At 44.1% G+C, this 24543-nt stretch overlaps 1 protein-coding gene across 10 annotated transcripts in view; it reads left to right on the top strand.

Annotated features, from left to right (window-relative positions):
• Positions 1–24543, top strand: part of ANKRD44 (ankyrin repeat domain 44) — a 150071-nt gene that overhangs the window by 85267 nt on the left and 40261 nt on the right. For 5 of the 10 annotated variants that reach the window (XM_079976878.1, XM_079976874.1, XM_079976877.1 and 2 more), the window contains exons 6-12: positions 864–951; positions 5933–6075; positions 8300–8512; positions 10709–10787; positions 12870–12984; positions 16063–16145; positions 22005–22068. In XM_079976878.1, the coding sequence (XP_079833004.1) occupies positions 864–951; positions 5933–6075; positions 8300–8512; positions 10709–10787; positions 12870–12984; positions 16063–16145; positions 22005–22068 (785 nt within the window). Of the gene's footprint in view, positions 1–863; positions 952–5932; positions 6076–8299; positions 8513–10708; positions 10788–12869; positions 12985–16062; positions 16146–21950; positions 22069–24543 lie in introns of all 10 variants that reach the window. The other 5 variants (XM_079976872.1, XM_079976875.1, XM_079976876.1 and 2 more) reach the window with 1 other exon arrangement.

Raw genomic sequence — 24543 nt, 5'->3', positions numbered from 1 at the left:
TCACCCAGTGCTTTTCCAGCTGCACTGGCTCCCGGTGGAGTACAGGGTCAGATTTAAGGTGCTGGTTTTGACCTTTAAAGCCCTTCACGGCCAAGGAGCCTCGTACCTATGGGACCGCCTCTCCTGGTATGCCCCACGGAGAGCCTCAAGGTCCCTATATAGCAACACCCTAGAGGTCCCAGGCCCGAAGGAAGTTAGATTAGCCTCAACCAGAGCCAGGGCCTTCTCAACACTGGTTCCGGCCTGGTGGAACGCTCTGTCTCATGAGACCAGGGCCTTGCGGGATCTGATTTCTTTCCGCAGGGCCTGTAAGATAGAGTTGTTCTACCTGGCCTTTGGCTTAGAATCAGTTTGATTCCCTTCCCTTCTTTCTTTTTCCTTTCTCCTCCTATGAAGAGGCTGCATCCTAATGTTTTAATGTTGTATTTTAATCTTTTTTAAATTGTATTTTAATCAACTTGTTTTTATTATTGCTTCTTAGCCGCCCTGAGCCTGGTCTTGGCTAGGGAGGGCAGGGTATAAATAAATTTTTATTATTATTATTGCTTAACTGTAAAGGTTTGGCTTATTTACAGGAAAAGCTTTAGTCAAAAGATAACCGGCACAGTTGAGCTGCACTTTTCTAGAAGTTTTTAAAGCCTCACCTAAGACTGATTGGATGCTCTAAAATTTTGCTCATAAGAACTGATTGAATACTATATTATAAGAATTGATATTATGTTTCACAGCTATTTTTCATCAGAGCATTACATCACAAGCACCTCTATGACATAGCAGTCTTCATTAAATGGATTCCTGTGCTGTCCACAACAACTGATAATCGCTTCTTCTTTTTTTGACGTTCCTTTGTTTGCTTGCTTTAGATGGTGAACTTGCTTTTGGCTAAAGCGGCAAACATCAATGCCTTTGACAAAAAGGACCGGAGAGCTTTGCACTGGGCTGCGTACATGGGTAAGAGCTTCTTTTTAACTCTTTGACAAAAATGGCAATAACAGGAGAGGCAATGAGATTCTTTTAAACCCATTTAGAAATATGCAGATTGAAAGTTGCAAGCTCTTGAGAATTTGCACCATCGATATACTAGCCAAAACAGCTGGAAAACGTGGATTGCATTCCTTTAGAAAAAAATCCTTAGCATGAAAAGAAAGATGGTAATGGACACTACTGAGCAGCTGTCAGTTGAGCCTTCATGCAAGTTGTGCTTAAAAAAAATCCCAACTCTTCTTTCTTGAACTTAATTAGCACATTTCTCGCACTTTTCATTGTTTATGTCTTACTGCAGTTCATGTTACGGACGTGATGATTTTTCCAAGGCCATCTTCTGACTTGGATGGTTTCATAGTGACCCCAGTCTGATTCTTCAGTTTTTAGCCATTGAACTACAGTGATATTTGAATGGGGAAGTAGGGTTAGGGATGGATCACGCATACACATTCATTACTTGTTGACAGTAGCCTCATGTGCGAACTTGTATGAGTCCTTGTAGATTAATCCACACAAATTGAATTTTCGTATTATTTCATGCCAGCTCAAGCACAAAGGTATTGAAATAATATCTTTCAACTGAGACAGTTAACACATTTGGCTGAGGACTGTCAAGACAGAGCAACCAGGTTACGATAGATTGAAGAATGTTGTGAGAGTTGCCCTGTACTTACGTGAATGTTAGCAAGCTGAGTGTGTAAGGTTAATACAGTGGTGCCCCGCAAGACGAATGCCTCGCAAGACAAAAACCCGCTAGACAAAAGGGTTTTCCGTTTTTTGAGGCGCTTCGCAAGACGAATTTCCCTATGGGCTTGCTTCGCAAGATGAAAATGTCTTGCGAGTCTTGCGAGTTTTTTCGCTCCCCCCCTTTTTCTAAGCCGCTAAGCCGCTAATAGGGATGCTTCGCAAGACGAAAAAACCGCTAGACGAAGAGACTCGCGGAACGGATTATTTTCGTCTTGCAAGGCACCACTGTAATTAAAGCAGGGGTCAGCAAACTTTTTCAGGAGGGGGCTGGTCCACTGTCTTTAAGACCTTGTGGGGGGCCAGACCCACCCCCTCCCGAAATGACCCCCCCCTAAAAGGACCCCCTGCTGCCACTCACGCTGCAGCTGCCGCTGACGCCTCGTCTTTCTTTGGCAGCGTCATCGTCGTCCTCTGCCTCGGCCAGGGGTCCGCGGGATGCACAGCCCATGCCGCTGGCCTGGGCAGTGGAGGCAGCCTCCTCGCCGCCACCGCTTCCTCCTGCTCGGCTCTTGGCCATACGCAGCCTTCTCAGCGCGAAAGAAGGGGCTTCGCCCAGAGGCGTCGCAGCTTTGGATTGGCCGCAGGAGCTTCCTGCAGCCAATCCAAAGCCGCGCCAGCATCGCAGAAGTCAGTCTTCGCGTGGCGAGGCTGCCGCACCGGTTTAGCCCAGGGACTGACTGAGCGGGCGTCAGGGTCCGCAAGGTTTGCAGGCCGGATTAACGAGCCCAGTAGGCCACATCTGGCCCACAGACCTTAGTTTGCCAAACCCTGAATTAAAGGAACATGTTGGTTCTACCAGTGCTCAGCTTGGGGCTCAGGCAGAAATCACAGATTGTACAAACGCAAGTCACTTACGTCTCTGTATAATCTGGGTAGGTACAAAGTGAGGACGGAAATTAGATGCAGTGACAAATGGGGGTCTTGCTACAAAAAGAGCAATTCTCCCTCGTTCACCCATAATGTGTACTTGTATGATATCATCATGTAAAAGTTACCTATTGCATTTCATCGCCTCTGCTCTAGTCTTTTTGTTGCTGCTTGGGTCTTAACATGGTGATGTCATATCACACATATCTTTAACTATTTATTATGGACACAGAAGAGGTGGAACTTATCCATGGATGGCCTTTTCTTTTTGGTGGAATGTTTGTATTTATTGTTGGGTTCAGTTCTGCCTTCACTCATTGGCAGACCCAGGTAGGTAGCCATGTTGGTCTGATGCAGTTGAAATAAAATTAAAATTTTTTTAAAAAAAATTGTGAAAGCTTATACCCAGAACAAACTTAGTTGGTCTCTAAGGTGCTACTGGACATTTTTTTAATTCATTGCCAGACCTTCGGAGATGGTTTAATAATTCGGTCTTTAAGTCTTGCTAGTTGATCAGTGCAGCAGCCATACTAAAAAGCACTTGCACTCATTGTTTGGACCAGCTAAGCTCAGTGTATGTGGACAGCAGGGACAACATTCGCTGCTTAAGGACTTGTCGTGAGCCTACCTGGCTCCTCACTGGCACAGAGCAATCTTCACAGTGGGAATGATCATTTGTCCATTATTGCTGGGCTGTTTCAGAGAAAATGTGCCCATGTCTCCCAGGGAGACTTCCACTTTCTGTGGTAGTTTATTTCTGGGCTCAGCGGGTACAAAACCATCAACTAGGTGGATGTCAAAGATATGCTAGTGTACAGAAACACTGGAGGGGAAATGCACCATTAATTCAAAATCATTGCCATCCTTTGAACGCTTCTAATTTTAGAATGCTAGGGAACTCAGTCAGTAACCAACCTTTAAGGGTTAGCGGTAATTAACAAGAGCATCGTCGATAAATAAAATAAGAAACAAAACGAAAACCCTCTATATCTGTGCACTGTGAAATTTAGCAGAACAAAAGCAAGTCATTAGTAATCCTTTTCTGAAATCTTTACTTTTCCAGCTGTGCATTCAGCACATTCCCTCGCAGTTTTACTGCTAAGGCCATATGTTACCAGTCTTGCCGTTATTAGAAAAATAATCCAAGTATTTTGCTAGGAATATTTGGTAACAGCGAGGGTGTTTTGATTGAAGTTTGAAGCTTTTGGGGGACCTTTTCGTGAATAGACTTTCTGCATGCGAAAAGAAAAGCCTCATTATTGGGATAGTTCTGTGTTGTGTATGTGACTTGAGGAGAGGCTGAAACCAGAAAGACACAGTTAATGATAACCAGCTGTGAGCGTTTCTTTGTCTGAATGAATGAGTTCTTGAATCTGAGTTGCATTGAAACATGAAGCAAAGCTGAAGGTGGAATTCAGTAGATGACTACTTAAAATTATTTCTATATTTCTATATGCACATACTCATTCATAGGAATACCTGTTTTAGTTCTTTGAAACGTGTTGGTTTTGCACCCCTTTTTTCCTTGGCTTAGGATTCTGCATGTTCATTCCACCAAAAGTTCCTTTAGACAAAACTGTTCAAGAGAGAGGGCTACAAAAGTGTCTTTGTCTTGACTGATGCCATTCATGCAGCTGGTTCAATAGATGATATTAATAATGTACTATTTTTGGAGCCTCCTAATGTTGTCATACTAGGACGCAGGTGGCGCTGTGGGTTAAAGCCTCAGCGCCTAGGGCTTGCCGATCGAAAGGTCGGCGGTTCGAATCCCTGTGGCGGGGTGCGCTCCCGCTGCTCGGTCCCAGCGCCTGCCAACCTAGCAGTTCGAAAGCACCTCCGGGTGCAAGTAGATAAATAGGGACCGCTTACCAGCGGGAAGGTAAACGGCGTTTCCGTGTGCGGCTCTGGCTCTGGCCAGAGCAGCGATGTCACGCTGGCCACGTGACCCGGAAGTGTCTCCGGACAGCGCTGGCCCCTGGCCTCTTGAGTGAGATGGGCGCACAACCCCAGAGTCTGTCAAGACTGGCCCGTATGGGCAGGGGTACCTTTACCTTTACCTTTAATGTTGTCATGCTGACTTGTCACTGGCCCATTGAATAAAGGGAAAAGTAAGAAAAGATTGTCAGCAAAATAAACAGAGGGAATATGGAAGAACTGGGTAATATAGACCTGCTCTATGGGTCTGTGTCCCCCTCTCACCCTCCAGACAAGGCATGACACCTGTGATTATTATTTTATGCCTGGTGTACACACCCCCACACCCCCCCATCCACACCCCAATCTTGTGTTAATAGAGTTGGCCAAAGTATTTCACTACCCTAGACAGAGAAGCAAATCTCTCTCTCTCTCTCTCTCTCTCTCTCTCTCTCTCTCTCTCTCTCTCCATGAAAGGACCATAGTTCCCAATGCTACTGAATATATTTTGACATCTAAGGCAGAAAACCTCCCTCCCTGGCAGTAAAAATACAATAAGAAAGAAATGAACAATGAAGAATTTGCTGCCCTTTCATGACTTCTACAATCTGTGTTAATGAGAAATACATTCAGCTTGCTTCCTAGTCAACCTGTGAACACACTAGAATGTGGTTTGACATTTCTCCAAGGCAAATACAGTGTGTTTATTCAAAACATTTGCCCCCGTTTCGAAGTTTCTTGCTTCCGGACTGTGTAGAAGGGAGAAGGTCCAACAGTGACCCACAATACAATTTTTGATGGATTATCTAGTAACTACAGATTTTTGCATTTTGCTACATTGGAGGACCTTGATCAGAGCCACGACATAACTTCAAAGAAAGATTTTAAGCAGGAATGTATACAAAGGATCACAATTATATCTGCTATGCGTGTTGGAAGATTGTTTGCTCCGTATACATTTGGGCAGCTCTTGACATATCATAACCAAATTTTGTATGGTGGTTCCTGAGATCAAGGAGCAAGTTTTTGTCTGTTTGGATATAACAGGATGCCATTTTAAATCAAGATGGCAGACTGAAACTTTCAAAACTGCACTGGTTTTTTGTTTTCTAAGAATTCCCAGGTAATGCTGGGTACGAGGCTGCCAGTTTGTTGTAACTTGATTGTTAAGAGATCTCTTCTTTGTGAATTAAAAAAACCGCAGTGGTGGACCACTGGAATTTTTGTTTCAATCAAATGGGTGGTAGACCACATAAGTGGTGGTATGCCCCTTCTGCCAATCTTAGCACCCAAGAGGGTGTGCAGGGAAGGAGGTGGAAATTTTGGGTTTGGGGGTCTGAGTCGTTTAGGGCTTGAAACGCTAACATGATCACCTTGAGTTACTTGATTTACGAGTAATTCCCCATTTCTCTTTTCCAAGGCCACTTGGAAGTTGTTGCATTGCTGATCAGTCACGGTGCGGAGGTGACATGTAAAGATAAGAAGGGTTACACTCCACTTCATGCTGCTGCGTCGAATGGACAGATCACTGTGGTGAAACACTTTCTCAATCTTGGTGTGGAGGTAAGAAGCAATTAATAATATTTTTTTAACAGCTAGTGAACACAGGGCACACTCTGATTTTAATCGACATAATTCCTTCCCGTTGGAATTTTCATCCTGCTATGAAATTAGATTCTCACTGCCTTTTTAAAATTTATTCTCTCATTGGTAAGGTTTATGGAGGAACCCATTTTGTCACCTGGGTTATTGGTTTTCTCATATTTCTTGCCCATGATGCTAATATACCATAGCAGTTGAGAGTGACAGGTTTAGGTGTGATTATCTTGCCTTCCTTTCTCCACCAGGCTTGAAATAAAAATTGGAATTCAGAGTGTGGGTGAATACATAGGGGGAGGTACCTCTGAAACCTATTATATATACCAGTTGTACTTCTGGAAAATGAGGGTAATAACTTCCATGTTGATGGGCAGACTTTTTCCATATTTTGGAGTGTCATTCCCTCATCTGACCAAGTAGATAATCTATTCAGCAATGAGCTAGAGTTCTTTTACCTAGATGAAGTGTGAGGACAGGGAAACCTCTTTTTTCTAATTATTTTTCTTCAAAATTTATATTGAAGGCCAGAAAAGATCAGGCAGTCTAAAGATTCTCCTTGATGATTTCCATCAAAACATTGAAGACACACGTTCCATCAAAAAAGATAAGCAACACAATGGATTTTGTTTAAAAAGTTGCATCATGAAATAAAAGGTTCGAATAAAAAGAGAGGGAGAGGTTTCAGAACAAATATTTCCTTGTTAGGGGCATTAAAGTTCAATTGTCTCATTTGGAAATAAACTAGAACAATGGGAGTTGACACCCCTAGCAAAGTAAGTTCTTTACAATTATCACATTTATTTCGTAGTGTGATTTTGATATTTCCTAGTGTTGGTTTCTGATTTTCTTGAAATAATGCTTTCTTCCACTTAGAAAATTTTCAAGACTTGTTGTTGTTTAGTCGTTTAGTCATGTCCGACTCTTCGTGACCCCATGGACCAGAGCACGCCAGGCACTTCTGTCTTCCACTGCCTCCCGCAGTTTGGTCAGACTCATGTTTGTAGCTTCGGATACACTATCCAACCATCTCGTCCTCTGTCGTCCCCTTCTCCTTGTGCCCTCCATCTTTCCCAACATCAGGGTCTTTTCCAGGGAGTCTTCTCTTCTCATGAGGTGGCCAAAGTATTGGAGCCTCAGCTTCACGATCTGTCCTTCCAGTGAGCACTCAGGGCTGATTTCCTTCAGAATGGATAGGTTTGATCTTCTTGCAGTCCATGGGACTCTCAAGAGTCTCCTCCAGCACCATAATTCAAAAGCATCAATTCTTCAGCGATCAGCCTTCTTTATGGTCCAGCTCTCACTTCCATACATCGCTACTGGGAAAACCATAGCTTTTACTATACGGACCTTTGTTGGCAAGGTGTTGTCTCTACTTTTTAAGGTGCTGTCTAGGTTGGTCATTGCTTTCCTCCCAAGAAGCAGGCGTCTCTTAATTTCGTGGCTGCTGTCACCATCTGCAGTGAGAGCCGTGGAGCCCAAGAAAGTAAAATCTCTCACTGCCTCCATTTCTTCTCCTTCTATTTGCCAGGAGGTGATGGGACCAGTGGCCATGATCTTCGTTTTTTTGATGTTGAGTTTCAGACCATATTTTGCGCTCTCCTCTTTCACCCTCAATAAAAGGTTATTTAATTCCTCCTCACTTTCTGCCATCAAGGTTGTTGTCATCTGCATATCTGAGGTTGTTGATATTTCTTCCAGCAATCTTAATTCCAGCTAGGGATTCATCCAGCTCAGCCTTTCGCATGATGAATTCTGCATATAAGTTAAATAACCAGGGAGACAATATACAGCCTTGTTGTACTCCTTTCCCAAGACTTATGGCTTGTTATTCTTCACTGTCATTTCACATAATTTTTGAAGGGGAAAAAAACCTCCTCCCCCACCCCCTATTTATGGGTCTAGTTAAAAGCTTTCTAGTTCATAGCTACATTGATTTATTTATTATTTTCCACGGGGAACTAACTCTCTCTCTCTCTCTCTCTCTCTCTCTCTCTCTTGTCTAAAGGGAACTACATACCTAATTAATTGCTATTTACTGGAGTATTTTTGTCAATGAAATCTCTCACATACAGTAAAAAATCATGTCCTGGAACTCTCTTGCTATGTCAACATGCAGTCAGCGGTGGGTTAGGCAAGGCCAGGGAGCTGATGTCTGTAATTTAATTAAACTGGCCTTGTTTTGTTGCAGATTGATGAAATGAACGTCTACGGAAATACTGCTCTTCATATTGCTTGTTATAACGGGCAGGATTCTGTGGCTAACGAGCTGATTGACTATGGAGCTAATGTCAACCAACCTAATAACAGTGGATTCACTCCTCTGCATTTTGCTGCTGCTTCTACACATGGAGCTCTTTGTCTGGAATTGTTAGTGAATAATGGAGCAGATGTTAACATTCAGGTAAAACAATAGATTTTACACCTTTAGTTTTAATTGCCTGAACTTGATCTCGGCACACTGGGTGAAAATGGAAGCAGAAGCCCAGAGGCAACTGTTGGCTACCTCCTGGGATGCTTCCACACATTGCATTTCCTTCTCATTCCACTTTTAACAGAATATGGGATTGCGATTCGAGGACCTTCCCCCCACGCTTGTGGATAAGAAAGACACACGGACACAGGTTTAAAGGTTAATGGGCTAGAAAAGGCCACAACTTTATTGATTACAGTATGTGAGAGGTATGGGCTTAGGCATTGGAAGAACACCAGCGTTGACTCCGCCCCCTCAGGGAGGGGCGAGTCTTCCAGGGGTTATCCACCAGTTGGGGGAGCCTGCTGATGCAAATACAACTGTAAGCTCTCCCCTGATGTCACCAGCGGTCGTGCCATGGCCCCCAGCCACAGTAGGGCATCGGACAGGATCCACGACCGCCGGATTCCTTTAATGGAATACCCATAAGGAAGGGGTAGGCGATGGCCACACCCTGCCCTTCCATACACCAACCACAGATTCAAATGCCTAACTGCCAAATACCGTAAAGCTCTGACGAGTTGCTACGAGGTAGGCGAACAAACCAAGAGGCCGGTGCCAATTTGTCAATTGGGGAAAAATTCCTACCAGGCCCCTTGGACAACCAAGGCAACCGACCAAAGGTCCATAGCAAAGTCAATCGCAAAGAACTAAACTAAAGGGAGGGTGGGTGACCTGAAAGAAACTGGCAGCACAATGAGGGAAAAAGCTGCCGCAGCCACGGCGGCATTTAGGCGGCTAAACCCCGCCCCTGAGCTCCTAGCCGATTGGAGGACTAGCCAGGGACAGGGTGCGACAGCATAGATGACGGGCAGGGGGCTGATACGCCCCCTGCGAAGCACGGGAAAAGGCTCCCGATCACAACCCCTCCCCTCCGGGAGGAGGAGAGGCTTAGTCACACCATCATCCACACCTCTTTGCATTTTATGTTTTTACGTCCATGGTATCCCATCCACGCCACTGGGGCAGTTCATGTCTGAAACGGCCTGTTTTTCTCATGCACAGACTGTCCCCTTTCTCCATGCTTCCCATCTGCTACACCTCACTTGTATCCGTAAATACGCCAAAACCAGCACTTTGTGCTTAGCCCGGTGGTTCATTAGCAGCCTATGCAATTCTTTCAACAGTGGGGTGACATGTTGGCAATATTCTGCTCCGGTGAGCAGTTGAGCCCCTGCATTTTGTACCAGTTGCAGCTTATGGACTAACCTCAAGGGCAACCCCACTTAGATCACGTTGCAGTAATTGGCCTGAAGGTTGCCACCGCGTGGATGACTGTGGCGAGGTCATCCCGGTCCAGAAACAGACGTAGTTTTCTTTCTGGCCAAAGCTGGGGAAAGGCACTCCTAGCTACTGAGGTCACAGGGGTCTGTAGGGAAAGAGGGGGGATTAGGAACCTCCTCCTTCAGGGGGAATACGACCTTAACTAAAGTAGGGAATTGACCAATTATCCAGACTTGAGAACCACCCACCCACAGCCCCTCTGTCTTTCCAGGATTCAGTTGTAGCTGATAGATTCACGTAGTTTGCCCAGCCTGTGATTCTTTTTATCCCTTTTGGGTAGAAGTGAGAGCAGCCTGTAGAAAACAATGGAGAAATCCAGGATTTTATCGTAGCTGCGGTATTCTCCCTCACAGCAAAGGTGAGGGCTCTTTCCAGGAAATATCTCTGCGCCCTCAACGTTCTGTAGGTCCGGGAAGCATACAATACCATTTGGCTGGTGCCTTTAATTTACAAATCAAATAAAACACAAACTTATGTGTTTTCTGCACACCTAGGGAGACCTCTGAATGAAACCACTACCTTACTTTTGGGTGGCTCTTTTTCACTTCAAAACTGATAGATTTCAGGTTTCCTCAACCTCGGCCCTCCATATGTTTTTGGCCTACAACTCCCATGATCCCTAGCTAGCAGGACCAGTGGTCAGGGATGATGGGAGTTGTAGTCTCAAAACATCTGGAGGGCCGAGTTTGAGGAAGCCTGTTTTAGGTGGTCAAAGATGAATGGCTGGATTTACTAACAACTCGTAACATTTCGGGACACCTTGCAACCCCGTGCTTCTGATTAAACTGAATTGTGGTCAAATGGCAGCGGTCAGTTTGGGGCATTTTGTTTTGTTTTTGACAGAGTAAAGATGGGAAGAGTCCGCTGCACATGACAGCCGTGCATGGGAGGTTTACGCGGTCTCAAACTCTCATTCAGAATGGTAAGAAGGTTCTTCCTGTTTTCTTCCTGATCCAAATAAAGCATTAATTGGGGGGGGGGGTTCATTGAGTTTCAATTAATTTGAATTTATTTATAAGTTTCTTTTCTGCAAAAGTTTTCAGATCGGTGTACAACTCCCTCCCAGTTCAAATCAGATCAGCCAAAAGACACAGCAGAAGCTGCAGATAAGATTGAATGATCTTCAGCTTTTAAGTTTTTCAGACAAGCCTGTTACAATTCAAAACTCAAAGCAGCTAAATCATCACATTACAAAAGTAACCCATTACAAAAGCAACCCTGGGAATTGAATTCAATGGGGCATAATTCTGAGTAGGCATATATAAGATCACCCTAAAAACCCTACTGAGCAACCAAGTTTTGACTTCCTTCCTGAATTAAGAAAGAGCTGGTGGCTCCCTATCTTTCTACCCGGACACTGAGGTCCAGTGCCAAGGGCCTTCTGGAGGTTCCCTCGCAAGAAGCCAAGTTACAGGGAACCAGGCAGAGGGCCTTCTTGGTAGTGGCACCCGCCCTGTGGAACGCCCTCCCACCAGATGTCAAAGAGAAAAATAACTACCAAACTTTTAGAAGACATCTGAAAGCAGCCCTGTTTAGAGAAGCTTTTAATGTTTAATAGGTTATTGTATTTTAGTGTTTTGTTGGAAGCCGCCCAGAGTGGCTGGGGAAACCCAGCCAGATGGGCGGGGTATAAATAATAAATTATTATTATTATTATTATTATTATTATTATTATTATTATTATATCTTGTTCAGGTAGGGCATCCCACAGATTAGTAGAATGATTGTATATTGGATTGTGTTGTTGTGACCATTTATCAGCAGCAGACTGTGGAATGCTTTCCATTCGTAGGCGATGACATGCAGTCTTATTTTCTAATACAGAGCATAAGCCCTTCCCAGTTGAGTAATTCTAGCAGTCTTCTACCTGCTGCTTTGCTTTATCTTGCCACTTCCTCTTAACAGTTGTGAATCAATACAGTCAGTACAGGCCAATCGGAGTCAGTTTAACAAGATAGTACACCCAGGTATGGAAGTGTTATTGCCTGATGGTTTAGTTGTATGCAGGCTTGGCCATAGATAAACCAGATGACAGAGGTGGTTCTTTCTAATTTTGTCAGTTCGTCGTCTGACAAAGCTGCCGAGGGGCATGATAAAGAATGAGTTTTATGATGTATATATGGACATTGTAGGTCAGCCTCCCCTAACTTTGTGCCCTCCATGGTAGATTGGGGGTTTAGATTAAAGCCATCATACCTAGTTCTGCCCTCAAAAAATATTTTCTGCCAAAGAAAATTTAAGACAAAAAACTTAGATATTCATTTTGCCTAAATCTGAAAAAGAAATTTTATAGCATCCTTTACTGATGAGTAGAACATGTTGTTGTTGTTGATGATGATGATGATGGTGATGAATTATAATGTACCATAAGATGTGTTACCAATGTATTGACACTTACTGGAGAAGCAACGTGAATAAAATATCTCAGCCTATTTGGTAGAAATGTGATACACACACACACACACACACACACACACACACAGAGAGAGAGAGAGAGAGAGAGAGAGCTAAATAACTTCCACAAAAGAAGAAATCTTACCTAGAAAGTTGCAAGACAGAGCTAGAGGTGAACTTGCTAAGTGCATTCAAAACTTAGCATATATCATTAAAAGTATGTTAGCTTTCTATCGAAAGAGATTATTAAATGCTCTGAAGTTGAACGGATATATTTGCCCTATTTATATGAGTGAGAGGGGAATTATTAAGTAAACTTTCACAATTGCATGGCAATAATTTTCTGGTGTGTCTGTATAATAGAACATCACACACTCACTCATTATTTCTGCTGTAGGAACACAGTGAGTGCGTGGCTAATGCCTAGCTTACCCTGCCCCTGAAATAGTTTATATTGTGACTAGTGAGAAGACTTAAAATAACTTGCATCATCTCTTCAGGCAGGTGTTGATGAGTGACCTATATTCCTAGTGAGTAAGGTGAAATCTTTGGTAGCTGAATTGCACTTGATCCTTACGTGTTATTTCTGCGTTAAAAATGTCATTTCCAGGAGGTGAAATTGACTGTGTTGATAAGGATGGCAACACCCCTCTCCACGTGGCTGCAAGATATGGACATGAGCTTTTGATTAACACCCTAATAACCAGTGGAGCTGATGCTGCCAGGTACGTTGCTTTTTGGATGGTTTAGCAATGACTGACTGTATAAGGTTTGTTGTGAATATGCTAGCACAGGGGTAGGCAACCTAAGGCCCGGGGGCCAGATGCGGCCCAATCGCCTTCTCAATCCGGCCTGTGGATGGTGCGGGAGTCAGCGTGTTTTTATATGAGTAGAATGTGTGCTTTTATTTAAAATGCATCTGTGGGTTATTTGTGGGGCATAGGAATTCATTCCCCACCCCAATATAGTCTGGGCCCCCCCCCCCACATGGTCTGAGGGACAGTGGACCGGCTCCCTGCTGAAAAAGTTTGCTGACCCCTGCCCTAGAATATAGGATCTATGTTTACCAATAATTCATTGGAAAATACTAGATTTTTGGTTTTACTAATCTCTCTAGAGCATGGGTAGGCAACCTAAGGCCCGGGGGCCAGATGCGGCCCAATCGCCTTCTCAATCCGGCCCGTGGGCGGTGCGGGAATCAGCGTGTTTTTACATGAGTAGAATGTGTCTTTTTATTTAAAATGCATCTCTAGGTTATTTGTGGGGCCTGCCTGGTGTTTTGACACAAGTAGAATGTGTGCTTTTATTTAAAATGCATCTCTGGGTTATTTGTGAGGCATAGGAATTCGTTCATTCCCCCCCCCCCACAAAAATATATAGTCCGGCCCCCCACATGGTCTGAGGGACAGTGGACCGACCCATGGCTGAAAAAGGTTGCTGACCCCTGTGCTAGCACATAAGTCCTCATTCAACATGTAACCATATGGATTCCGCAGTTGCAAATTCTTGTTTTTTAAGATACCTAATTCCTGGCTGATACCAAATAAATGTCGATAAAACCACAGAAGGTACAGAATAGCATATGCTTAACTATCTTTACTGAAACCACTGTGAATTAAAATGGGTGTTTAACTTTGGTTGGATTATATCAGGGGTCAGCAAACTTTTTCAGCAGGGAGCCAGTCCACTGTAACCTCAGACCTTGTGGGGGGCCATATTTATTTTAGAAAAATAAATAAAAAATAACAAATTCCTAGGCCCCACAAATAACTCAGAGATGCATTTTAAATAAAAGGACACATTCTACTCATGTAAAAACATGCTGATTCCCGACTGTCCACGGGTCAGATTTAGAAGGCGATTGGGCCGGATCCGGCCCCCGGCCTTAGTTTGCCTACCCATGGATTATACTGTATATAACATTTGCAAAGCTAATTTAGTTATGTCGCTGTCTTTTGGATCGCACAGTTTAAGAACTTTTTATGCTTCTATTTGCAGTGGAAAACGGAAAATTATATAGTGTTTAGATCGTTGCTCTATATAGATTTAGAGGCGAGGTTGGTCGGGAGATGACCATTTTGAGAACTGCAACCTTTTTGGCTTCTTCCTTTATAAATTTCAATCTACTCCTTTTCTAAGTGTTTAAGGTTAAAAAAAAAAAAAAATGGAGAGAAGAACGCCAGCATGAAATGAAAACTAGGTTGAGCAATCTGGGTTATCTGCTCAAAATTTCTATTACACGCTTCAGTGACCTGTAGGTTGATCAAATAAAACACCTCTGTCAGTGGCTGAAATGCCCAGTGAAGTGAAAAGCCGGCTTGGAAGTATTGGGAAGACAGCCATTATAGAAGGAAATTAGTTGCCAGGGATCTAGAATGAAATTCTGAGACACCCATTTGTCAAGATCCTATTGTGATCTTCTAAGTAGATGTCGAGCAGTAGGGATTTTGCTGTGGAATGAGCAGAAAACAAAGCAGAAGGTCATTAATTAAGATAGTTATGTGTTATAAAGGGATATGGGATAAAATCAAGACGCGGACAGCTGGGTCATCAGCTTATCCTTGGTGTAGCAGAGGGAGCGCATTGCAGGAGAAAGACCGGTTTATATTCAGATGGGAATATTTTTAGGCTGTAGACAGAAATTATGCAATAGCTGGTCGATCAGAGGACAAAAGCTGCGTTGGACCATTTATTTATTTTTTGCAACATATGGAAGAGCTCTGCAGATTATTGCAATGGTTTTGCCAGCCTGTCTGGCCTCATATTTGTGTGTCACAGAGATTTCAAAGTGTTTGATATGGCAGACTTCTTGCTAGGAGTTGCGTTAGCATGAAAGTGGTCTATTAAACTCAGAGCCGAATAAGGCACCATTAGGAAACTCACGGTGCTTGTTTGCTGCATTCAACCTAGCATTAAGCAGATCATTCTGTCGGGCAAGGATTCCAGATTGTATATTAGAATAGTCTCCCCCCTCTCCTCCTCCAGTTCACCCCCTAAATTTCTTCTGGGGATTCCCCTGACTCTCCAGAGCAGATTCGAGGACAATAGGGGGGCATGTCTGGGGAGAGGAGAGGGACAAATTCCAGTTGTTTTAGTTCTGGCACAACTATTTACCGTATTTTTTGCTCTATAAGACTCACTTTTTCCCTCCTAAAAAGTAAGGGGAAATGTGTGTGCATTCTATGGAGCAAATGCAGGCTGCACAGCTATCCCAGAAGCCAGAACAGCAAGAGGGATTGCTGCTTTCACTGCGCAGCGATCCCTCTTGCTATTCTGGCTTCTGGGATTCAAAATATTTTTTTTCTTGTTTTCTTCCTCCAAAAACTAGGTGCGTCTTGTGGTCTGGTGCGTCTTATAGAGCGAAAAATACGGGTAGTTGAATACTACTCCCTGACTGTTGAATTTGCCTAGGTTTCCCTGAGATGACAGCCAACACTTACCGTATTTTTCGCTCTATAAGACGCACCAGACCACAAGACGCACCTAGTTTTTGGAGGAGGAAAACAAGAAAAAAAAATCTGAATCTCAGAAGCCAGAACAGCAAGAGGGATTGCTGTGCAGTGAAAGCAGCAATCCCTCTTGCTGTTCTGGCTTCTGGGATAGCTGCACAGCCTGCATTCGCTCCATAAGACGTACACACATTCCCCCTTACTTTTTAGGAGGGAAAAAGTGAGTCTTATAGATCAAAAAATACGGTAAATAACTTCCCTCTTGAGTAGATTAAAAAAACAACAACTTTTGAGATGGCTCCACCTGATTTCTTTCTGAAAGGGTTTGCACAGAGGTTCCTTTGTGTTTTTCAGATGCGGCGTCCACAGAATGTTCCCCTTACACTTGGCAGCACTAAACGCCCATGCCGACTGCTGTAGGAAGTTGCTGTCATCAGGTAAGCAAATGAGGAAGAAAATGCAAAGCTCAGTTAACGTTGCAAGTGAGCTGCTTATGGGTCCTTCTTTTGGTTAGCGTTGTGTGCTCATGTTACTAAAATTTAAAGGCCTCATTTCCTGTTTCATGTTTGTGGTGCTAGCTGCATGTGCTTATGTGTGCAAACCCATACCTATGTGCATGCATGTGAATTCCTATCATCTGCTTGTGTTTGAAGCACAATGTATGCTTTTTTCTTCCCTGATGGCCATAGGGAATTAGGAACTTTTGTCTATGGTATGTTCCTGGTGGTGGAAGTGGGGAGCAATTTTCAAGACTTCACCCTGCAGTAGCCTGAAAATCTGCTCCATAGGGCTAGAAGACCCTGCTCCAAGAGCGTGGTGGCATGCTGCAAGGAGGAGAAATTGGAAAAAAAATTGCTACCCCCGCTTCCCTGCCATTGGAAACCTGCAATGGAACAGCAACTTGGGATCCAAGGCTTAGATTTCAATTCTGCATCCACATAATCTGGAAGTAAATCTCACTGGATTTAGGCCCCACCTGTACTTCATATCTAAAGCAGTATCATACCACTTGAAACAGTCATGGCTCCCCCCCCCAAAGAATTCTGGGCATTGTAGTTTCTTCAGGGTGCTGAGAGTTCTTAGGAGACCCCTGTTCCCCTCACAGAGCTATAATTATCAGAGTGGCTTAATAATCAGTCCTTCTCCAAAGAGAACTCTGGGAATCGCAGCTCTGTGAGGGGAGTTAGGGGTCTCCTAATACCTAAGGGACGCAGGTGGCGCTGTGGGTTAAAGCCTCAGCGCCTACGGCTTGCCGATCGAAAGGTCGGCGGTTCGAATCCCTGCGGCGGGGTGCGCTCCCGCTGCTCGGTCCCAGCGCCTGCCAACCTAGCAGTTCGAAAGCACCTCCGGGTGCAAGTAGATAAATAGGGACCGCTTACCAGCGGGAAGGTAAATGGCGTTTCCGTGTGCGGCTCTGGCTCGCCAGAGCAGCGATGTCACGCTGGCCACGTGACCCGGAAGTGTCTCCGGACAGCGCTGGCCCCTGGCCTCTTAAGTGAGATGGGCGCACAACCCCAGAGTCTGTCAAGACTGGCCCGTACGGGCAGGGGTACCTTTACCTTTACCTTTACCTTTAATACCTAACAACTCTCAGCAGACAAGTATAGGATCATGTTGCTCTTGTATTTTCAGAGTGAATGATAAAACTTCGGTGCATTGTAAGATTAGGAAATTGGTTTTCCCTTGCTGCCTTTTTTTTTTAAAAGCTAATATTTTAGATTTCTAATTTGGATGTAATACAATTTTTATTATTATCTTATGGATGTGTAAGAGCTCAGAAATATTATAATCCATATTATTTATATAATATTAATATTATTTATAGATGAAGTTGGCTAAAAGGATATAGAAACCTTGCGTTGTACCAGTTTTAATGTCTCTGACTGCATATATCAAGTCTTAAGCTCAAATGCAGTGGGTGGGAACCAAATCCATCGCCATCAGTTTTGATGTGTGAGTGGAGGCCAGTAATAGAAGCAGTGACTTGGTTAAATTTTATTAAAAATGCCCCAACTATCCCAAGCCAATATCCCACCTTTCTACCACATCTGACAAAATTCCTTTATTAGCATTAGCACTATTGGTGTCTTCATGTGTTGACTCCCCACATCTCGGCCTGCAGCGTCAGTTGCCCCACCATTTTCAGCCCCCCCCCCAAAATGTACTGCTCCTCCTCCTCAAAATTACTAAAACAACCGAACCCTTCTTGCCAATCTAAATAGATCTTGAATCTTAGTTTTGTTTCCTGCTTTTTGCACTTGGCTGCAAAGGTTGGCAAACAGCAAGACTCCACGCTCCTGGATCATCATAATCACTGCAAATTTAAATGGAATGGAGAAGAGAGCAATGCGCTCTGCGTGGGGCTACCTTTGAAGGTGACCCGGAAACTGCAATTAATCCAGAATGTGGCAGCTAGACTGGTGACTGGGAGCTGCCGCCGGGACCACATAACACTGGTCCTGAGAGATCTGCATTGGCTCCCAGTACGTTTCCAAGCACAATTCAAAGTGTTGGTGCTGACCTTTAAAGCCCTAAACGGCCTCGGTCCTGTATACCTGAAGGAGCGTCTCCACCTCCATCTTTCAGCCCGGACACTGAAGTCCAGCGCCGAGGGCCTTCTAGCAGTTCCCTCATTGCGAGAAGTGAGGTTACAGGAAACCAAACAGAAGGCCTTCTCGGTAGTGGCGCCCGCCCTGTGGAGCGCCCTCCCTTCAGATGTGAAGGAAATAAGCAGCTATCCTATCTTTAAAAGACATCTGAAGGCAGCCCTGTTTAGGGAAGTTTTTAATATTTAATGCTGTATTGTTTTTAACACTTGATTGGAAGCCGCCCAGAGTGGCTGGGGAAACTCAGCCAGATGGGCGGGGTATGTATGTATGAATGAATGAATGAATAAATAAATAAATAAATATTATGATGATGTTAGTTGAGGCAGGTTCAAATGCTGCTGTAGGACAGCCCCTGCTTCTGAACGTAAAGGTTCAGTAACTGGTGTGGAAATGGCATCGTGAACTGCCATTCGGGCTTTTATTTCTGACAGCCCTTTCAAAAACCATAAGCCACGCTTACGAAGCCACGCTACTGGCTTCGCATCCAGAAAGTTGGTGCCACGCAAATGTGATCACACATGGTTTCATCCAGCTCCACACCCGAAACCTTTGCACAGGCAGCGGCCTCTCCTTCCTGGTGACTAGGCCACGGATGTTCTACATTTTCCGGTGGCGAAAACGTTGGGGAAGTAGGCCATTTTGTAATGCGGGAACAACCTCTGCGTTACGAAAACGGAGCTTCTCTTCCCTCTGGGGGAAAAACGTGTCGTTTAAAACGCCCCACGTGTTGTTCAGTGTATGGTTAGAAACTTGTCAGCATGAATCATTGACGTTCCAGCTTCCTAAGCATGGATAGAAGTTCTTTGTTTAATCTGAGGTACAATGGCAGCTTGCCTTTCTCTGAAGAGGCCACCTCTGTGATTTGACTGTTCCTTTTTAAAGCTGCTGCGCTGAGGGAGGCATAAGCCACTCTCACTCCTTGTCCTTGCATTTTTAGCAGCCCAGCTGTCTGCTTAATTTTAAGACCACCAATACTAGAGCGAACCGCACTGGCAGAGAGTAACTGGGCAGCTGCACCTCCAAATTTAGGAGAGTAGTGCAAGAGTATTAGAAACATGGTTTAGGATTGCACCTCTCCATATCTCTTAGGGATCGTCCATACTTTCCCCAGGGAGACCCACTCGAATGCTGAATCGCAACAAACATCACTCTACACCAGTGTTTCCCAACCTTGGGCCTCCAGCTGCTTTTGAACTACAATTCCCATCATCCCTGACCACTGGTCTTGCTAGCTAGGGATGATGGGAGTTGTAGGCCAAAAACATCTGGAGGCCCAAGGTTGGGAAAAACTGCTCTACACTATTGATGTTTGCTCTGATTCAGTGGTAAAGAGCAGGTTTGTTATCCCCCCCCCCCCATTTTTTTAAATTCATTTTATAACAAATAAAAAACACAAACAGAAAAGACAAACAAATTCTTGTCATATCCTTATTTTTCTAAACATTGTTAAGTGGGCTTCCCCAAGTCCCACCTATCTGATTTTCATTTTACTTCATCTTTAGCAGTTTACACATATGATAATTTCTAACCACCTTTTAGGTTTGTCATTGTTATTGTTATTTATTAGATTTATGTACCGTCCTTCATCCATAATATCTCAGGGCGGTTCACAGAATAAAATACAGGATAAAGACGAGTAAATAAGTAAAGCCAAGCAGCCAAATAATAACCTCCCCCGCCCTTCCTACAGAGCCATTTAAAAGGCTGTGGAATATTAATCCGCCAAAGGCCTAGTTGAAGAGGAATGCCTTCGCCTGGCGCCTGAAATATATGTAATGCAGGTGCCATTCTAATCTCCCTGGGGAGAGCATTCCACAAACGGGGAGCCACCACAGAGAAGGCCATGTTGTCACCCTCTGGGCCACATGTGGACGAGGAGGCACACAAAGAAGGGCTTCAGATTAAGATGGTTTATATGAGGAGATGTGGTCCAGGTATCCTGAGCTATTGAAGGCTTTTAAGCCATTTAAGGTTTCCCTGTGGGAAAGTGGCCGGGCAAGCAAAAGTGTGGACGAGTCCATAGGTGACTCAGAAGCATATAAGCTGCCTTATACTGACACAGGCTTTTGGTTCATCTAACTGAATAGTGTCTACACTGATTGACAGTGGCTCTCCAGGATGTGTTTATTTATTTCATAAAATCTATACATCACTTGATTGTAAAAAACACACAAAAAAACCCCACCTCAAAGCGGTTTACAAACAGGAGTCTTTTTTGGGATGCAAAACATATGTTGTACAACTGTACTACTATATTCTTTATAGAGATGGTAACAGTAGTATGATTATTATTGTGCTTGGGTGTAGCCTTTTACTGCCCTCGCCCCCACCCCGATCACTGAGGAAACACTAAAGGTAAAAGTAAAGGTACCCCTGCCCGTACGGGCCAGTCTTGACAGACTCTGGGGTTGTGCGCCCATCTCACTCAAGAGGCCAGGGGCCAGCGCTGTCCGGAGACACTTCCGGGTCACGTGGCCAGCGTGACATCGCTGCTCTGGCCAGAGCCCGAGCCAGAGCCGCACACGGAAACGCCGTTTACCTTCCCGCTGGTAAGCGGTCCCTATTTATCTACTTGCACCCAGAGGTGCTTTCGAACTGCTAGGTTGGCAGGCGCTGGGACCGAGCAGCGGGAGCGCACCCCGCCGCAGGGATTCGAACCGCCGACCTTTCGATCGGCACTAGTCTTCTACTAAACTTAAAAAAATAAAATAAAAAATCAGTTTACAACTTTTCCAAAAATAGTTCCAAAACTGCTCAAGCATAAGAGGGAATTGTCCGCTCGCCCATCAGTTAATATGGTGTCACAGGCATATAAATATGACAAGGACAGTAACAGTAAAAACGTACCATATTTTTTCCACAGTAGCACCAATTGAGCTGTGTTTGGGATTTTTATTAGGTACCTCCTCAAAAAACAAACAAACAAACAAACAAACAAACAAACACCCTTTCCAAGGAGTAAAAATGGACAAAAACCTTTCTCCCAGCAATAGGAAATAAAAAATAAGCCCATGCGCATGATGCACAAAACAAAGCAGACAGAAATATTTCCACATCTGTGAGAATGTACTGTCCGTATGCACCCTTAGGGAAAAATAATCGCAATCCCTTTCCCAAAGAATATCCATCCACTCTACAACTTAACGGTGAATTTTTTGCCGTGCCCTTGCTTCAATAAACTTTTGCTGTTTTCCATATAAAGCGTTCGCATTTTCCTAGAAAGTCACCCTTTCGCCCCTGCCCCCCCCCCCCGGCACAGAATCTGAAGCCATCAATAAATAAAAATCCTATTTGAGGCCTGCTGAGGCAATCTCTGCGACTCCCTTGTTTCCTTTGCAGAGCTTTCTGCCTTCGTGCCCTGCTGTCAGTTCTCTCGATAGCAATCTGCCTCATAAATGCCTGCTGCATGATTTAAATACTTATTTAGCACAGGGCTGAATGTGAAAATAGATTCTTTCTGACTTTACGGTTCTTCTTTATGCAGCTGCCAAGCTTGAGCAGCCCCTGTCCGTTTCCATGACAACCTCTTGCTGACTACAGTTGTGTCTGCATTCTCTAATTTTTGTGTTGTTGGGGTTTTTTTCTGACTAACTGATTTTTCTGTCTCTGCAATGTTTCTTGCGGTTTAACTAGGACAAAAGTATAGCATAGTATCCATGTTTAGTAATGAGCACGTGCTGTCTGCAGGCTTTGAAATAGACACCCCAGATAAATTTGGAAGAACGTGCCTCCATGCCGCTGCTGCAGGAGGGTAAGTGGTTTTGAAATCGTAACTGCCAAGTTATATATAATTTCAGTTCTGTGGCCTCTCCGCAAAATAAATTGGTTCCAAATAAGGAATAGCGAAAGACTGCATAAAAACGTCGTTTCCGAGGATTGGTATTTTGTGTTTCACGCATGCGAACTCACACTTGAGGGAAAAATAAACTCTGTGCCTGTTTAAGCAAACACCACCTTTCTCCTATCATAGATTGCTCAGCCCTCATTTGAGTCTTCCCTCCTCTCCTGAGTCATTGTATTCTCAAGCACTCATGTGACTGCTGTGGTTTATCATGCAGGAGATCCTATCTGCAAAGCTTAATCTTGCAAATGAATTGTGTGGCCCGCGCAGTAAATTGGGTTTTGTGGGAGCAGCATTAAATTAAAAGATCCGAGGCCTACTTGGAATTCCATCTTCTCCCTGTCCCATTTGTCCATAAATGCAGAAAAGAGAGCACCATATCCTATACAGTGGTACCTCGGGTTAAGTACTTAATTCGTTCCGGAGGTCCGTTCTTAACCTGAAACTGTTCTTAACCTGAAGCACTACTTTAGCTAATGGGGCCTCCAGCTGCCGCCGCACTGCCGGAGCACGATTTCTGTTCTCACCCTGAAGCAAAGTTCTTAACCTGAAGCACTATTTATGGGTTATCGGAGCCTGTAACCTGAAGCGTATGTAACTTGAAGCGTATGTAACCCGAGGTACCACTGTAATCCTAAACCACAGCATAGAATGCATTGCTTCTCAGCCGGCTGCTAGTTTAATACATCATTTTTCTCTCTCAGCGGGGAACAGTACAGTGGTACCTCGTCGAGCGTCCGGTATCCATTCTGGAGCCCCGGACGCTCGACGAAAGAGTCGCTAGGCAGAGCATCGCTCTGGACGTGTGTGTGGAGCGGTTTTGCACTTCTACACATGCATGAAGCAGCAAACCCGGAAGTAACCCGTTCCGGTACTTCCGGGTTTGATGCGGTCGTCTGCCGAAATGGACTATCGAAGGAGCAGACATTCGCAGAGGTATGACTGTAGCTACTCCTTCCATGACAAGGGAGTTGCCACCATGACCTGATCTATGTGATACTATGTGAGACCTAGCATGTCTACTGTGTTAGACAAGGAACTATATTTTAACCTGGGCCCTCTGCTATACCATACTTAAATACAGTGGTACCTCGCAAGACGAAATTAATTCGTTCTGCGAGTTTTTTCGTCTTGCAATTTTTTCGTCTTGCGAAGCACGGATTTTGGAAAAGCTTCAAAAATCACCAAAGTCTTCAAAAACCTCAAAAAAGGCTACCACACCGCGTGCTATGAGTTGCTCCTCGAAGTCAAGTCGCAACTGCACCCCCTGAATGCACGGTTTTAAGAAAAAGGAAACAAACTTGCAAGACAAAGGAAACAAACTTGCAAGACGTTTTCATCTCGCGAAGCAAGCCCATAGGGAAATTCGTCTTGTGAAACAACTCAAAAAACGAAAAACTTTTTCGTCTTGCGAGTTTTTCGTCTTACGAGGCATTCGTCTTGCGAGGTACCACTGTACCCTAAAGGTTGATTTAAACCTGGATGAGAATTAATAATAATTGGCCTTGTGTTAGAGGGCACAAGTTGCACTAGATAGTTGTTTACTACCTCTTCTGCCTGAGCAGATTTTTTTTTTGTCCTGTCTTATCCAGGCCAGACCAGCTCAAAGAAGTGAACACTTTGTTCTTTTTTCATACAGGCCAAATAACTAAATTGCCATTCTGGAAGGCAAGTTGCCAGAAAGAGGGGAAAGCAATCTTTATCCTGTAATTCTGTAGCCAAATTTTTCATTTTAACAGACTGTGCCCTCCCCTTGTATCAAAGACTAGCCGTAAAACAAGTCTTAACTTCCACCGTTCCCACATTTGTGCATATCAGGACTTAGGTTTTAGCATGAGAGAGGCTAAACAGGCAACAGATTTCAAGGAGTTTGGTACAGTTCTGATGTTTAAGAGACAGACCGATTGAAAAAGGATGTCAGCTTAATTCCATCTCTTCCATTCATAATAAGCCTTGCATCCAACAAACGTCAATACTGGGGGAGCCAACATACTGCTCCCCAAATGTTGGGGAGCTGAATGGTATGAGATGATGGCAGTTGCAGTCATCTGAAGGGCACTGCCTGAGATACCCATTTAGCAAACTGAAGGCACCTCCCACATTGAAGGAAGTTCTCTTGCACATAATAAACTTGCAGCAATGAATGGGGACTGTGATTTCTTGACCACAGTGAGGGTTGCGAAGGAGAACTTCCTGATAGAACGTGCCTTTAATGTCTTAACAAAGTTTTGAAATGAATTGGCTGCAGTGGTTCTTTCTGATTAAACGGTTGGGGTTAAATTTGTATAGATTAATTTAAAATAGTCCTTTGTTATATGCTCTGAAGAAAATCACATTGGTTTATTCAGTGGCATGTATTATGACTTAAAGTAGGTTAACCGGGGC

Source organism: Podarcis cretensis (genome assembly GCF_951804945.1).
Source record: "Podarcis cretensis genome assembly, chromosome: 1".
NCBI lineage: Eukaryota > Metazoa > Chordata > Lepidosauria > Squamata > Lacertidae > Podarcis > Podarcis cretensis.
This window is presented reverse-complemented; position numbering and strand designations above follow the sequence as displayed.